At 35.2% G+C, this 16289-nt stretch overlaps 1 protein-coding gene across 6 annotated transcripts in view; it reads left to right on the top strand.

Annotated features, from left to right (window-relative positions):
* The window catches only part of GOLGA4 (golgin A4), an 87037-nt gene that overhangs the window by 66316 nt on the left and 4432 nt on the right, over positions 1-16289 (top strand). For all 6 annotated transcript variants that reach the window (XM_070391692.1, XM_070391691.1, XM_070391689.1 and 3 more), the window contains 6 exons: positions 425-538; positions 2815-2835; positions 3018-3086; positions 6161-6236; positions 8947-9050; positions 13195-13281. In XM_070391692.1, coding sequence (XP_070247793.1) covers positions 425-538; positions 2815-2835; positions 3018-3086; positions 6161-6236; positions 8947-9050; positions 13195-13281 — 471 coding nt within the window. The remainder of the gene's footprint in view (positions 1-424; positions 539-2814; positions 2836-3017; positions 3087-6160; positions 6237-8946; positions 9051-13194; positions 13282-16289) is intronic.

Here is a 16289-nt window from a genome sequence, read left to right as displayed (position 1 = left end):
TTGTTGAGAGAAGAGGTTCGTTCTTTTTCAGGTGGTCTAAGTTCATGACAAGTGGTATTTAAAATTAGATTTTCCATGTATCCCATGGTGGTTCACTGCCTTATTTTGTGCCATGGGGCCTATCTGGTTTTGTTCGTTTTTGAGACTGTTACTTGGTTCTGGCAAGTCAGCATCTGTTAAGTCAGACACCTATTTATGGTTGTTTTTCCTGTTTAGACTCTTATTTAGCAGACATTTGTCCTGTTGTCATTACTTAAATTTGATCAGTATTGCAATTTCAAATGTTCTTTTAGCACAGATGTGACTAAAAAAATGTTTAGGTGTTTTTTGTTTTTGTTTTTTCCTATAGAGGTAGTTTTCTCTATACCGTGTTGTCTCTCTGTGTTCTTTTTAATGTTTATAAACACATTTTTTAATTCTAAAGGCTCGTGAAGAAGAAATGACTGCAAAAGTAATGGACCTGCAGACTCAACTTGAGGAGCTGCAGAAGAAATACCAGCAAAGGCTGCAGCAGGAAGAAAACCCTGGCAATGATAAAGTGAGTGGAACAGGGCTTTGCGTCACACGTTTCTTGAAAATGTCATTTCCAGTTTTTACTCCCTTCCTAACACACATATCTACCTCCTTTAATCCTAACAAAAACCCGACCTTTATTTTATAGACAGTGAAACTAAAGCTCAAGGGGGTTAAATAAAATGTCCAAGCTCACACAATGTTGTATCGGGAATTTAAACTCAACCTGCCAGACTTTAAAGCCTAGCCATTTTGGTTATACTAGTACTTCTCAGCCTGTTCCGTGGAAAAAACAGCAGAGGAAAGTGAACCCCACAGTCCAGAGGCATAGCTAAAATGCTCTATAGAAAGTGTGATAATTTTAAGTGTTCATATTTTTGTGTTAAAAATTCATGTGAATTTTAATGCTACTCTATAATATAGCTTTGTAGTCACTTAGAACTTTTTTTAGTTATATACCTCTAAGAAAAACAATTCCTGCCCTGGCTGGGTGTCTCTGTTGTTTGGAGTATCTTCTGGTACAACAAAAAAGATGTCAGGTTCAATTTCCAGTCAGGGCACATACCCATTGGGATATGTATGGGAGGCAACTGATTGCGGTTTCTTTCTCACATCGATGTTTCTGTTTCTCTCTCTAAGTATCAATAAAAACAAATCCTTGAGTGAGTTCTACAAAAAAAAAAAAAAAAGCAAAACAATTTCTATTTTTCTCCTTGGTTATTGGGTCAGATACAAATGTAATAGGATTATTTTGAAATATTGGACTGAATTCAAAGAGATCTGGTACTGTGTATCAAGGCATTTTTATAATTCCAATCTTTTTTTTTTTAAACCTCTCTCGAGGACATGCTTAGAGAGAGGAAGGGAGAAGGAAAGTGAGAAACATTGATTCGCTGTTTCATGCACATGCCCTGACCGTGAGATTGAGCCCACAACCCAGGCATGTGCCCTGACCAGGAATCGAACCTGCAACCTTTTGGTTTACCGGACGATGGTCAACCAACTGAGCCACTCTGGCTGGGCAATCCCTGTCTTTAAGTTACGTTGATCTATGAAAGATGAGCCATATTTACCCTGTGGCTCCCTGTCCCACTGTGCACCCCAATAAGTGTACACTCACAGGGCATGTGGGCTTGAGTTTGAGAATCCTGTCAGTACCGTTCTACTTTCGAAAATATTCTCACTCATCCAGTGTGGTCTTTTCATAGCACTGTCATGAGGGCCTTGAGAAAGTAGGTGGGCACTGTTCATGTGTTCATCGCTGAGAGTTACAGAGAATTCATTACAGAATGTTAGTTACCAGGTAACAATTTTCCAGACACCATTTACATGGATAACCTTCCTAAACTGGAAAGAAGAAGCCCAAATAAAGGGCTTTGCTATTCTGAGCCATTTGGTACCTGTATCTTATTTATTCGCACTGAGCAAGCTGAATGGGCTTTTCTCTGTTTCTTTAATAGCTACTAAGTTGTTTTAGTTGTTTGTGTTTTTTTTTTCCCTACTTGATCATGATGTGAATAAACCAGGTACTATAAAATATTACTTCCTATGAGAAGAATACATGTTCTTTTCCTTGGTATCAAAATAAGTATTCATGTTACATATAGTGACAGTTTGATTTGTGTTGGGATGCCATAGAATATGGAAAGATTACGAGATTAATATTCAGGTTTTCTGAGTCCTTTACCTTGTGTCATAAGAAAGGAGATAAAATAGCCTTAATTTTTATTCCTACTCTTAAGAAACACCTTTTTTTATTTTATTCTTCATAAATTTTTATCCTCTTCCTTCTCAAGCATCTTTTGTTGTTTCTATGATATCTTGAATTGCATATGAGTATTGAGTTCAAAGAAAAATAATTTGTGATTATAGCTCAGAGTGGATTCCCATCAATAGTCGTTTAGATGTTTCCTTAAAGGGCCTATATGCTTTAAATAGATGTTAATATGTTTAATTTTTACAAATTATATAAACAAATACATGAATATATTCTTGTTGTTAAAGAGTCAGATAATACACCTCCCCTGCCAAGTAATAATCATTGTTAGAAGTTCTGTGAGTGGCCTTTCAGTTTTTTTTCTTGTGTTTACCAATGTTTGTGTATATTCACAATATAATAATTTGTATAGCAAAATAGACCAGGTTTAAAAGTAAATATATAAGGTCATCTCATTAAAATCTGACCACTCTCTTAAGCCTAGAACACTGAATTCTTTTTTCCTTGTAATTTCATATTACTCTATTTTATTGTTTCTTAAAAAATGTCATTGTATACATTCATTTTTTCTTCTCCATTTTCAGGCAACAATATTGGAGCTACAGGTAAGACTAAATCTTCGTTGAATTTCACTGAAGGTAGTGCATTTTCAGGAGCATTCTGTGTTTTAAGTGAAAACATGAAGAGACTATTTTTAATTTTTTAAAATTCCCAAGCAGTACAAAAAAGTGTCTAGACAGTGATGAAGCCCATACATATTTCATATATGATTTTTTTGTTCTTTCAGACACAACTAGCACAGAAGACTAGTCTGATCAGTGACTCAAAGTTGAAAGAGCAGGAGTTCAGAGAACAGGTACAGGTCTAATTGGTGCCTTTTATTTGAACTACCTTCCTTAATTTATGTTAGCATGTACTTGGATCTCTTTTAACTAATTAAAAAAGAACTGATTTAATAGTTGGCTTTGCAATTTTGTTTTACATTTATAGAGGATATTTCTCTAAATTCATGATTATATATACTTAAACAAGAACATTTGCATCTTATTTCTAATGCTTAACATTTCGGATACAAATTTGTGTTTGTTTAATTTGTAATAACTTAAGTTCTGAAAACGTTATTTTTGCTTTTATCAGAGGGAAAACATACTAACATCAATCTTTATTACTTTTTTCTAGTAGCTAGATTATCTTGACTTACTATGATTTGCCCACATGTTATCCAGTAATTTGAGTTAAATAGGACCATGAGTGTACACCTAGAAGGATGCACAGAACATAGAAACACCACTATATGTGTATCTGGGGTGCATGATCTTTAGGGGTCTTTTTCCAAACTGGAGGAATAGTGAGTCAGGTCAGCAGGCTAAGTTTGAAGGCTAAATCTCTAAGGATATTCCAGTTTTCTTAAAAATCAAACATATAAAAATCTTGATAATTATTGGAACTAGGTGATGGATGGATATATGGGCATTAATTGTACTATGCTTTCTGTATTGAATATGTTTGAAAATTTTCATAATATACATTTTTCAATTTATAAAGATAGGTACAGTAAGTCATCACTTAACATTTTCAATGGGTTCTCATGCAACTTTAAGCAAAATGACATTTAGTGAAACCAGTTTTACCATAGGCTGATTAAATAAGAGTTAAGTTGCTGTGGCATATTTCTGATCACAAAAATATTACCAAACTTCTAAAGACCCAAAATACTTCGAATAATGAAAATTGAAATAAATGTGAGCTATACATATATTTAAGGTAGATTAATAAAAACAAATAAAATCCTTTTCCAACCCTCTTATTCCAGTTCACGGTCGTGGGTGGCTGGAGCCTGTCCAATGTGGGAACCAACCTGGACAGCATGCCCTTCCATCACAGGACACACTCACACCCACACCCATCCTCACTCAGACTGGGACAATGTAGACATTCCTACTGTGCACATCTTTGGGATGTGGGAGGAAACCTAAGTACCCGTAGAAAACCCACACAGACATGGATAGAATATGTAAACTCCACACAGACAGTGGGCCCCGCTGGGAATTGAATTTTCCCCCTCATCAATGCTGTAATAAGAAGTTGAATGAAACAACACTATTTGAGGATTAAGTTCCAGTTTTACTTTATTTTTTCCTAGTTCTTAGTGCTGTAACTTTTCTCATCTATTCTCAAGTTTATTGCTTTAAATGTCTCTTCTTTACCATCCTCACATCTTCAAACTGTCCTAACATAGCAGTTTTTATATTAGTTATTTTTATAGTGATGAAATACATATAACAGAATTGACCATTTGAACCATTTTTTTTAAGTCCTGACCTGAGGGTATTTTTTCCATTGACTTCTAGAGAGTGGAAAGGAAGGAGGAGAGGGAGAGAGAGATGGGAGAATGGGGCTGGGGGAGAGACAAACATCAATGTGAGACACATCGAAGGTTGCCTCCCGCACTTGCCCCAACAAGGTGTGGGGAACTGACGGAGATACATGCCCTTGACCGGGAATTGAATCCACAACCCTTTGGTCCATGGGCTGACGCTCTAATCGAGAAAAACTGACCAGGGCCACTTGAACCATTTTCAAAAGCACACAATTCATTGACATTTAGTTCATTCACAACACCATTCATTTCATCACCCCAAAAAGAAGCCCCTTATCCATTGAGCAGTCACTCTTCAGTACCTTCTCCCTCAGCCCCCGGCAACCTCTAATCTGCTTTCTGGGTCTATGAGTTTGCCTGTTCTGACTATTTACTATAAATAAAATCATGTAATACACGGTCTTTTTTATCGGGCTTCTTTCAGTTAGCATGATGTTTTTAAGATTCGTCCATGTTGTAGCATGTATCAGTACTACATTCCTTTTTATGGCTGAGTAATATTCTCTTGTATAAATATACCACATTTTCTTTATCCATTCATCAGTTGATGGATATTTGGGTGGTTTTACCTTTTGGCTGTTGTGAATATTGCTACTAGAAACACTGTGTACAATTTTTATTTGAACACCTGTTCCCAATTCTTTGGGGTATATTCTCAGGAGTGGAATTGCTAGATCATATGGTTTAACTTTTTGAGGAACCACCAAACTATTTTACTTTCCCACCAATAAAGTATAAGGACTCTAATTTCTCCACATTCTCACAACCAGTTTTTTTATTATAGCCCTCCTAGTATGAAGTGGTATCTCATTATGGTTTTAATTGACATTTTCCTGCCCAGGCTGGTGTGCTCAATGGTTAGAGTATCAGCCCATGCACTGAAGGGTTGCAGGTTCCATCCCTGAGCCCCCACCAGGGCCCCTGCGGAAGGCAGCCAATCGATGTGTCTCTCTCATATCGGTGTTTCTCTCTCTTCTCTCTGTCCCTCTCCCTCCCTCTCTAAAAATCAATGGGAAAATTATCTTCAGGTGAAGCTTAACAACAACAACAACAAAATTGGCATTTTTCTAATAGTGTTGAGTATCTTATCATCTGCTGTGTATCTTCTTTAGAGTAAAGTGTATTCAAGTCCTTAGCTCATTTTTTAGTTGGGTTATTTGTTTTTGTTGTTGTTGAGTTTTAAGTGTTCTTTATATATTCTGGATACAAGTCCCTTATCAGATACATGATTTGCAAATATTTTCTCCCATTCTGTAGAATGTCTTTTCCCTTTCTTGATAAGGTTCTTTGAGGCACTAAAGTTTTACTTTTGTTCAAGTCCTATATATATATATATATATATATATGTGTATATATATATATATATATATATATATTTGTTGTCTGTGCTTTTGGTGTCATATCTAAGAAACCATTTGTATTTTATCTCTCTATATTCTGTTTTTGGGATAAAAAAAATCTAGTGGCTACAGCAGTCTTATTTATGTATTTATTTACATATGGTTTCCATGTGAATTTTATGATGTGATTAAAATATTTGTTATTTTTAGATTCACAATTTAGAAGACCGTTTGAAGAAATATGAAAAGAATGTATATGCAACAACTGTGGGGACACCTTACAAAGGTAAGAATGATCTCTCTCATATGTTACCATGTTGTTGGTATATTTATGGATAATTTTATTTTTGTATTTGCCAATCTAATTTTTTACAACGAATATATTACTTTTGTGATTCACCAATAACAGCTGGTTTTAAGGAAAGAATAGCACAGTCTAAAACAAAATTAATGCATACTTGTTTAAAAATTCAAATTCAGTGTAGTATAAGTAAAACTGCAAGTTCCTACTTTATTCTCCATTCTCCAAATGGACCTAGTTGACAGTTGATGTATATTTTTTCAGACTCTTCTGTACGTGTGCAAACATTTATGTAATCCACTCCATGCAGGCATACACAGTTATATATTTTACATGCTTCTGTTTTTTACTATTACAATAAAGATGTAATTACTAAATTTTAAATCAGGATTTAAGGAGATACAACACAATTTTTAATTAAATTAAATAATGATTTGCTTTGGATTCTTTCTAAAATGCTTTTTAAAAACAAGGGAAAACCAGTTTGGAAGTTTCCTATGGCTCATTGCAGAGAAGACTCCTGCTACAAAGATTAGTTGCTACGGCTAAGTCAGCATATGTGATTTTCAGCATAGAGTTGCTGAGTCAATGCTCAGCAGTGCAGAGAAACAGGACAGCTTTTCTTTGGTAGTTTCAACTTAAGGATTTTATACATAATTTTTTTCTCAGTTTAAATTATAAAATGATCATACATAGTTTGTTTAGTAACCAACACATATAGGTATAACACTAAGTGCCAAGCACTGTTATAAGATAGGTTTTATGTGTCAACTCATTTAATCCTCTCAACAACCCAGGTGGTCTGGTTGAATATGCACATTCATCTCTTCACCATGCTGGGTCTTTGAAGAGTAAGAGCAAAATGAGCACCCACCATGCAGGAAAAGTATTAATTGCTTCTCCAGGAAAATAGCTATAAATAAGTAATTTGATGTTTAAAACAATAAAATCAGTTCTTTTCTGAAAAGTGAAAAACGTTGTAAACTCTTACATTTTGTTGATCTAGAGCAGCAATTTTCAACCCATGTGCTGCAAGAATTTTTAAAACATGCAGTACCTTACTATTCTGTCAGGAGCACTTACCTCTTTTCCCTTAGTCTGTCAAATAAAAAAATGACAACAGCCAACACAACAATAGCTGTCCAGTGTGAATGAATCAAAATTATACTCTTTTTTTTTTGGTCAGATGGGCAAAAATTCTGTGCTGCAGAATTTTAGGAATTAGTTTATGTATGCCATGAGATGAAAAAGGTTGAAAATCACTGATCTAGAAGGATGAAACACATTATTTTTTGAAGAGAAAATATGTATTATTATTTAGTTCTTGGGTAAAGTGTGGTTTGAGTGAATTGGGTCTTCTAAAAATATATACTTTTTAAAAATGAGGGGGTGGTGGGGAGAGGAGGGGCCTAATATATAGTGATGGAAGATGGTTTGACTTTGGGTGGTTGGCACACAGTGCAATATACAGATCTTGTGTCATAGAAATGTACACTTGAATTCTATATGATCCTATTAACCAATGTCACCCCAATAAATTTAATTTAAAAAATGAAGTATTCCAAACATACACATCAATGTGATGTAAATATCAAGTAGGAAGACTAGTTAACACGTAGGAAGCTGCCATCTGGGACATTGCCGTACCTCTGAGGCGCCTTGTGCTGCTCTGTAATCTCCTCTTTGTTCTTTCTCAAGGGCATGACTGTTACTATATTACAGCATAAGGACATTTTCCCTAGTCTCTGGCTTCTTGATAAAGCTCTTAACATGGGCTTTTACTGTCCAGGCATCTCCACATTCCCATTTGCCTTCTCATGAATTCTGTGGTTTTATTTTCCTGTTTTCCTCTATCCCTGTAGGGATTTCCTATGACCTTAGAATGTTTTCATACAGCATTTAGATGTTCCTTGTAGCAGAATGCCTTTCAGACTATCTAGTGTGCCATACTACTGGAAGTTGATGCAAGTATAGACTTTACATAATGTATAATTGTGAATTTATCAGATTAAAGTTTGTCATAGTATGATTTCATATATCTGAACTATATCTATTCTTTATTTTTAGATTGAAATAGAGCTTAACAAATGAACTATAACTTTTTATGGCAGTCTTTTTAAGATGTTGAATCAGAATATTTGAAAATCATTATAATGGCATTAATGTTTCATGCATTCTCAAGTTATTTTATTTATCCTGTGTTTCAAAACAGTTTTGAAAACTTCATTTAAACTTAGTGCTTTTTGGTTTGGAATACTAGGAAAACTAGAATACTATTCTTAGATACTAAACTCTTAATAAAATAAAAGTGATTGTTAATTTTAAATTTTAATCGTCATTGTAGAATATCTGAAGCCAACACATAATACTTCAGGTTTAAAAAATTTTTGTATAGTCTTTTAAAATTTTCATACCAAAAGAAAGAGGAGGAGGAGATGGAAGAAGAAAAATGTGAGAAATAAGGTTGCTATCATAATTTTTGTTTTATCTTACAAGGGAAGAATACCAATTGGAATGCTTCATGTATACACAATACAATACCATGCAATACAATATAATTAATACAAGAATATAATTAATACAAGAATGTGCATCTCTTTGTTCAGTTGTGTGTGGGGTTTTTTTTTTTAGTTTGTCTGTTTTCTAAGTTTATCTGGTTTTGTCTTTACAATTCGACCTGTTTTTTATTTGACAGGTGGCAATTTGTACCGTACTGATGTCTCACTCTTTGGAGAACCTACTGAGTTTGAGTATTTGCGAAAAGTGCTTTTTGAGTATATGATGGGTCGAGAGACTAAGGTATAAATCATATTTGGCATGTGGTTTAATTTAAAAGGAAATACATTTTTAATATACATATTAATTCCATATGTTTACTATTAACAGACCATTCATGCTAATAGTGGGTGACAGGTACCTGTGTTATTGCTCTTAATTTACAGAAGTTAATTGGCAGATTTTGCTTATATTTCTTACATTTATAAGATATTAATTTAAAAAATACTGTTGGATGATGTTAAATACTAAAAATTAAGATTTCAGTAACTTAATACTTTGTGAAGCATGTGGCTATTTTTATTTTTGACTTAGGATCTTAAAGTTAGAATAACATTTCATTTTCAGGGTGACTTAAGGATAGTGTGGAAGTATTGGAAATGATCATAATTAAGAATGACTGCTTAGGGATATTTACAAATATTTTACATTAATCACTGTAAAAAAATCATTCTTTCATATAAGGAATATTGATCATTTAAAAATTACCACATTGCCCTAACTGGTTTGGCTCAGTGGATAGAGCGTTGGCCTGTGGACTGAAGGGTCCCAGGTTTGATTCCGGTCAAGGGCATGTACCTTGGATGTGCCCGCAACCAAGGGGGTGTGCAGGAGGCAGCTGATCGATGTTTCTCTCTCATCGATGTTTCTAACTCTCTATCCTTCTCCCTTCCTCTCTGTAAAAAATCAATAAAAAATATATTAAAAAAAATTACCACATCATATGAGTAATAATGCTTGACTAATTTGTTTTTTAGAATGTTAAATTTATTGTAAGGTCTTTGAGCATATTTATTTCCTCTATAATGCATTTAAAATAACCTTATATTGGACTTTTGGTAAATATATCTTGAATTGAATGCATTTAGGAAAATTTATGAGTCTTTCCTCAAACAAAATTTTCCATTTAAAGCAATTTATTTTTCTGATATGGTTTCAAGTTTTTACTTACATGAACTTTTACATTGTCTATGTACCTTGGCCGAGAATGGAACAATGAGTTTGCTATTCTTAGAAGCAATCAGTGTTTTAATTTACAGGTCTGTGGGGTTTACTGAGTCATAGGTTGCTAAGCCAGTTTAGGGATTGGTTTGAAATATATTTAAAAACCTGAAATGTAAGGGCATAAGAAAGACTCTTAAAAGAATATTATGAATTTATGGATTGTAGATTCAGCTAAACACTAGGAGTTATAGGGCTGGAAGTCCTCTGAGTCCTTGATATCTATAGAAATCTCATTTCATTGTATCAAATAGTTTCAAATTAAAATAATAACTAGTGTGAGTCTGAAATGTATCACTGGAGGTATATATTAATTCATAGTGATTCAGTGTCTTTGTTTCCTAAGACTTTATTTTTTAATTCAAAGGGTAGCTAAAACCAATTTTCTCCTTATTAAAACAAAGCTAATGAAATATAACTTTCTCTTATTACGTCTTTATTGGATAGTAGCCTGTGTTTGAGGTGAGGTAGACAGTTTATGTTGTCTTGTTGTTATTGCAGGGAAAGGGGAAAGGCATTTTTTTTTTTACAAAAAGCTTCTCAGAACTTTAGCAACTTTGGTTCATTTGTGAATTTAAAACTATGATCCCAGTGTTGTGGCTAAATAAACTATTTAACCTTTCTTGGTCTGTGCAATGAAGAGACTGACGGCCCCAGCCTGTTTCTTTTAGAGGTTGCGAATATATGTGGGATGAAATCTCTATAGCGTTTAAGTCCTGAAGGAAGACCCAGCACAGACATAAGGATATTCTGGGGCAGGGCCAGTTCAGCCAGGTCTAAGCTTGTGTTTTCAGGGCTTTGCAGGTAGTTGTAGATTGTGACTTGGGAGACAGCTGAAAGGGATGGTCTGCCCCATCTAGCACCTGGCTGGGAATCCCTGTCGAGGAGTGCTCTCTCTACTCTTCATCTTCATCATGCAGGGCATTTTTCTAGTCACTAAAAGTGCTGAGTAGTCTATCATTCTGCATTCACATTTTAGAGGTAAATATTGAAAATTGGTAGTAGATTTTTGACTTACTTTACTGCATATTTATTCAGCACTTACTACCTGCAGCCCTTTGTTTATCACCAGGATGGATAGGGAGGCGAAATTTGACGACATTCCTAACTTTAAGGAGGCTACCATATACAGATGCTCCTTGACTTATGGTTACAAGTCAAAAATATCATGTCTAAAATGCATTTAGGACACCTAACCTACTGATCCTTTGTGCTACTATTGATACTAAAATTCAACCTGTTCTCCTTTTCAATAGAAATTGTTTCTCATTGTAACTTTTATTGGAGTCCTCCCTAAAGCAAACCTGGCTAGAGGCCACTTCCAAACCAGGTGGCTCATTTGAACTTTACTCCCAGGCCTGAGGATACTGTACAGAGAGTAGATAGTTGGGCTTCTTTCCCGAGGTATGGCAGAGAGGTGGGCTTCTCCAGGAGTGTTTTCTGGCTTGAAGGGAAGAGCTTGAAGCCTTTATTGGGTGATCAGCTGCAAATTTTGAGGAAATTGCTGACAAATTTAGAGGTGGATTTCCCGTTTCCCAATACTTAGAAATGTGAAGACACACTAGCGAAAGCTTTTTTATTTTTTTGACAGACATGCTTGTGTATCCTTGTATATGTGGTTTCATAATGAATATAAATGGACTTTTGGGTACTTTGAACTTCATAAGCTATTGAAATTAAAGAAATTCTTGTAACTGTAATTCCTGAATTTAAAATTTTTATTATTTCTTAAAAACAGCCTTCATAGTTAATATACCAGAAAACATTTAAAATTGCTTCAGAGTGTTAATAAAAAGAATATTAAAATAGTTACTACTTAATATTTTTCTTGCCATTTCCTGCCACATTTATGCTTCGTTTCTAGACTTCAGTTTACCAATATAATTTAAAGGATGAGGATTTTTGTAAAATGCCTTTGGAATTCTCCAAGAACTAAGTTGTTTGAAGTGGTATTTTTTTTTTATCATCAAAATGGCAGAGGCAAAATAAAAAGAAAGGAGGCGGCTGAAACTAAAATGTTGCTGTGTTGGGGTTTGATCTCTTAGTTGAAATAAGTATTAGAAATATGTAAAGTGCCTTGCCTAGGCTTTAGCACATAATAGGAAGTTTTAAAATGTTAGTTTCTTTCCTTCCTGGAAATAATTATACTTTTTTTGTAATGATGTGAGTTTCCAAAATTTTTGGTTAATTCCATTATGTCATCTTTTCCTCAGTGAAATCTAGCCTATCTCCTCCACCCCCAACCTTCCCCTGTCTCCCCCCCCCGCCCCCCCACACACACACTTAGTCTGTGTAGCAGTGAACAAGGAATGTTAGAGTCAGTTCTCTGGGTGATCCTCCCCTTCTCTGTAGGAATCCTCAGGAGAGCCCTAGCACCTGAATCTGTATGTAAGGTCTAAACTTGTTGTCTTACTTATTTCATAAGTGGTATCTTCTTTCCTCTCTGTCTCCCTCAAAACATCTCATCTTGATACAAAATAGGGAATTTCAACCTTTGAGGAGAATTTTCCACGAGCTTATGGGTGACAGTCTGACTTACGGTATATTTATTTAGATCTGCACAATTTATTATCTTGTTTTGCAAGCCACCATGTGTACTGTTTGATTCGTCATGTTTTCTACCAAACAAAACATCTTGTGTTTATTTAAAATGTAATTTGTATTTCTATTAGGTTGATGTGCTGCATGTTTTAAAATACCTACTAAGCATGTTCATGTTCATGCAGTAGCCCATGTTTATGAGATATATGATGTGATTTAGTTAAAGCTGAACTTGGGAGTATCTAATTCTGATTATTTAGAGCATATGTATTGATAATACATCACTTACTAGATAGATTTCTACAAATAAAAAGCCTCATAAAATGAATGAGTAATAAAGTTGTATGTTAATAAGACAAAGGGCCCAGAGCATTAAAACTATATAGCTTCATGCTATTGTAATTGCATCTTCTTAAACTAATGTCAGCCAGACATTGTGAGGAGTCCTTTCAAATTGAAGTTCTAGTGTTGGCTGTTATTTCCTTGATTGACACCTTCACATCATACTTCTTTGGTCGTGGCTTCCATTGAGAGCACTTAAGAATCTCACCAGCAGAACATGTCAGAATGGGCCAAGACTTCTGCTCTAACATCTATTAGTCATCATCTCTTGCTTTTCTTGTAGACCATGGCAAAAGTTATAACCACTGTACTGAAGTTTCCTGATGATCAGACTCAGAAAATTTTGGAAAGAGAAGATGCTCGACCAATGGTAAGCTTTAAAAATAGGTTACTAATAGAAGATGACTTTGTCTTATCTACTTACATTCTATTCTCTCTTATTTATAAAAACTTTGAGTGGTAAAAGAAATAAATTTTTTTTTTATTATACTGTAGCCTGAAAAATGAGAGTGAATCCACAATAAGAAAGTTTAATTTAGGACAGATATGTGAATGGGTGTTTTCAAGGAAAGAACTGTCTTATTTAATAACATATATGAGGTTGATGCCCATATATGCTATATTGAATTTCCAGAATTTGGGCTATTTATGGGAAGGATAGAAAAGGCATTTTTCTGGTATAACTATTAATTATATAATGATGTTTTACATATTGCAATTCTTTATTCTATTTTAGTTGATTTTCAAATATACAGCAATTCTGAGTGAAAGAATTTAAGCATTTAAAAATATGTTTTTATTGATTTCAGAGAGAGAAAGGGAGAGGAAGAGAGAAAAAAAATATCAGTGATGAGAGAGAATCATCAATCGGCTGCCTCCTGCACACTCCATACTGAAGATCAAGCCCGAAACTGGAAATTGAACCATGATCTCATGATTCATAGGTCAATACTCAACTACTGAACCAAACTGGCTGCATGAATTTAAGCATTTTTGAGCTTGTGACATGTCCTACAAGGGAAATGTAGATAACGAAATCCTTGTGTGAAGTCAGCTGTGATTAAATCGGAACAAACACACACTTCATAAGTTATGCAAAGTTCTCCATGCCTAACTTCTTTTTGCCCTGTTTCATGATCTCAGTACTACTCTTCTCTTTTATTCTCTGCTCACTGAAGCACGAAAAGATCTTAGTGATGGGTTAGCCTATATTTGAGTATCTCCGAAAGAAGGACTAAACCAATAAGTAATTATCTCCCAAAGCATTCCATCTTATCTAGACAGACTGTGTGTGTCTTAGAAAAGTTCTTGCTTATCTTGAGCCCAAATCTCCCTTTCTGTAGTGGTCAGCAATTTGTTCTGGTTCTAACCCATAAAATTGATGCATAGTGAAAGATACTGCATGTGTAAAATATTTATTTATATCTTAAAAGTAGTTTTGACTCTTGATTTTTAAAAGAATTATGTAATAAGTTATCATTGTCAAAACACATTGTAAACAATTCAGAAGCATTACACAGAAGGGGAAATCTTCATGATCTTCAGCCTCCCAGCTGTTTCACCATGCCAAGACCATCGTTGTTTATAGTGTGGTGACTGTCCCAGATTTTCTAAGCTTTATTAATATGTTAATAATTACTCCTTCATCACTTAATTATTTCATAAAAAAATGCTTTTTTCACTTACTCTATTTTTGTGTTATGCCACCTCATTACAAATAGTTTTACCTCATTCTTTTTAATGGCTGATTTTATGATTATACTAGAGGCCCTGTGCACGAATTCATGCATGGATGGGGTTCCTTGGCCTGGCTGGTGATCCAGGCCTATTGGGGGGGGAGGGGTGAAGGGCTGGCCAGCCAGGGGGAGGGAGGGGATGTGGAAGATTGGCTGTGGGAGCTCACTGACCACCAAGGGGCAGCTTCTGCATTGAGCATCTGCCCCTTGGTGGTCAGTGCAGGTCATAGTGACTAGTTGACCAGTCAAGTCTAAAGGTCGCTTAGGCTTTTATATATATAGATGGATGTCCTACACTTTATTTATTTATTTATTTTTTAAATATATTTTATTGATTTTTTATAGAGAGGAAGAGAGAGGGATAGAGAGTTAGAAACATCGATGAGAGAGAAACATCGATCAGCTGCCTCCTGCACATCCCTTACTGGGGATATGCCTGCAACCAAGGTACATGCCCTTGACCGGAATTGAACCTGGGACCCTTCAGTCCACAGGCTGATGCTCTATCCACTGAGCCAAACTGGTCAGGGCGGATGTCCTACAATTTAATTCACTAGTTTCCTATTCATGGACACTTAGCTGGTGTCCAGTTTTTCAATACTTACGAGCATAGACACAGGGGAGCATCCATAGACAGTGGGGCCTTGACTTACAAGTGTCCTGACTAACGAGTTTTTTGAGATACCAGCTGTCTCTCAGCCGATTTTTTGCATTGAGTTGATAGATTAATTTGAGTTAACGAGCTCCTTAATGAACTCCTTAACGAGCTCGATCTCGGAACGAATTAAACTCGTAAGTCAAGGCCCCACTGTACATATATTTTGCAAGTTTTCCAATAGGATATTAACCTTATTGTGTTGTGTGTGTTGCAAATATTATTTTCTAGTTTTCCTTTTGATTTTGCTGCTTTTTACTAACTTCACATTAAATATAAATAAGTAAGTAAAGTGGTACTTCTAAGGTTGGTCACATTACCCAAGAATAGACTCAGATTTTATAAACAATACCTGTTTTTTCCTGATGCTGTTTTATTTTATTTTATTTTTATTTTTATTTTTTTAAAAATATATTTTATTGATTTTTTACAGAGAGGAAGGGAGAGGGATAGAGAGTTAGAAACATCGATCAGCTGCCTCCTGCACACCCCAAACTGGGGATGTGCCCGCAACCAAGGTACATGCCCTTGACCAGAATCGAACCTGGGACCTTTCAGTCCGCAGGCCGATGCTCTATCCACTGAGCCAAACCGGTTAGGGCTCCTGATGCTGTTTTAAAGCAAATCAGGAAGCTAGTTAATAATCTTGGATTATGACCATCTTAAAACAGGACATAGAATTTACTGCAGAAAGTTGCTGCATTAAAACTATATTTGAAATTGGGTCCCTTTTTTTATGTGTTTTAAAAAATATGTATATTTTTATTGATTTCAGAGAGGAAGGGAGAGGGAGAGAGAGAGAGAAACATCATTGATGAGAGAGAATCATTGATCGGCTGCCTCCTGCATGCCCCCCACTAGGGATTGAGCCTGCAACCTGGGCATGTGCCCTTTACCAGAATCGAATCCGGGACCCTTTAGTCCACAGACCGACACTCTATCCACTGAGTAAGTGGAAAGTACATTTTTAATTATGTTTAAATTTTA

The sequence above is a fragment of the Myotis yumanensis genome, unplaced genomic scaffold (genome assembly GCF_028538775.1).
Source record: "Myotis yumanensis isolate MYYU_CA2020_CCGP unplaced genomic scaffold, mMyoYum1.0.hap1 SCAF_14, whole genome shotgun sequence".
Classification (NCBI taxonomy): domain Eukaryota; kingdom Metazoa; phylum Chordata; class Mammalia; order Chiroptera; family Vespertilionidae; genus Myotis; species Myotis yumanensis.
The sequence above is the reverse complement of the archived record's forward strand: the minus strand, read 5'-3'. Positions and strand labels throughout refer to the sequence as shown.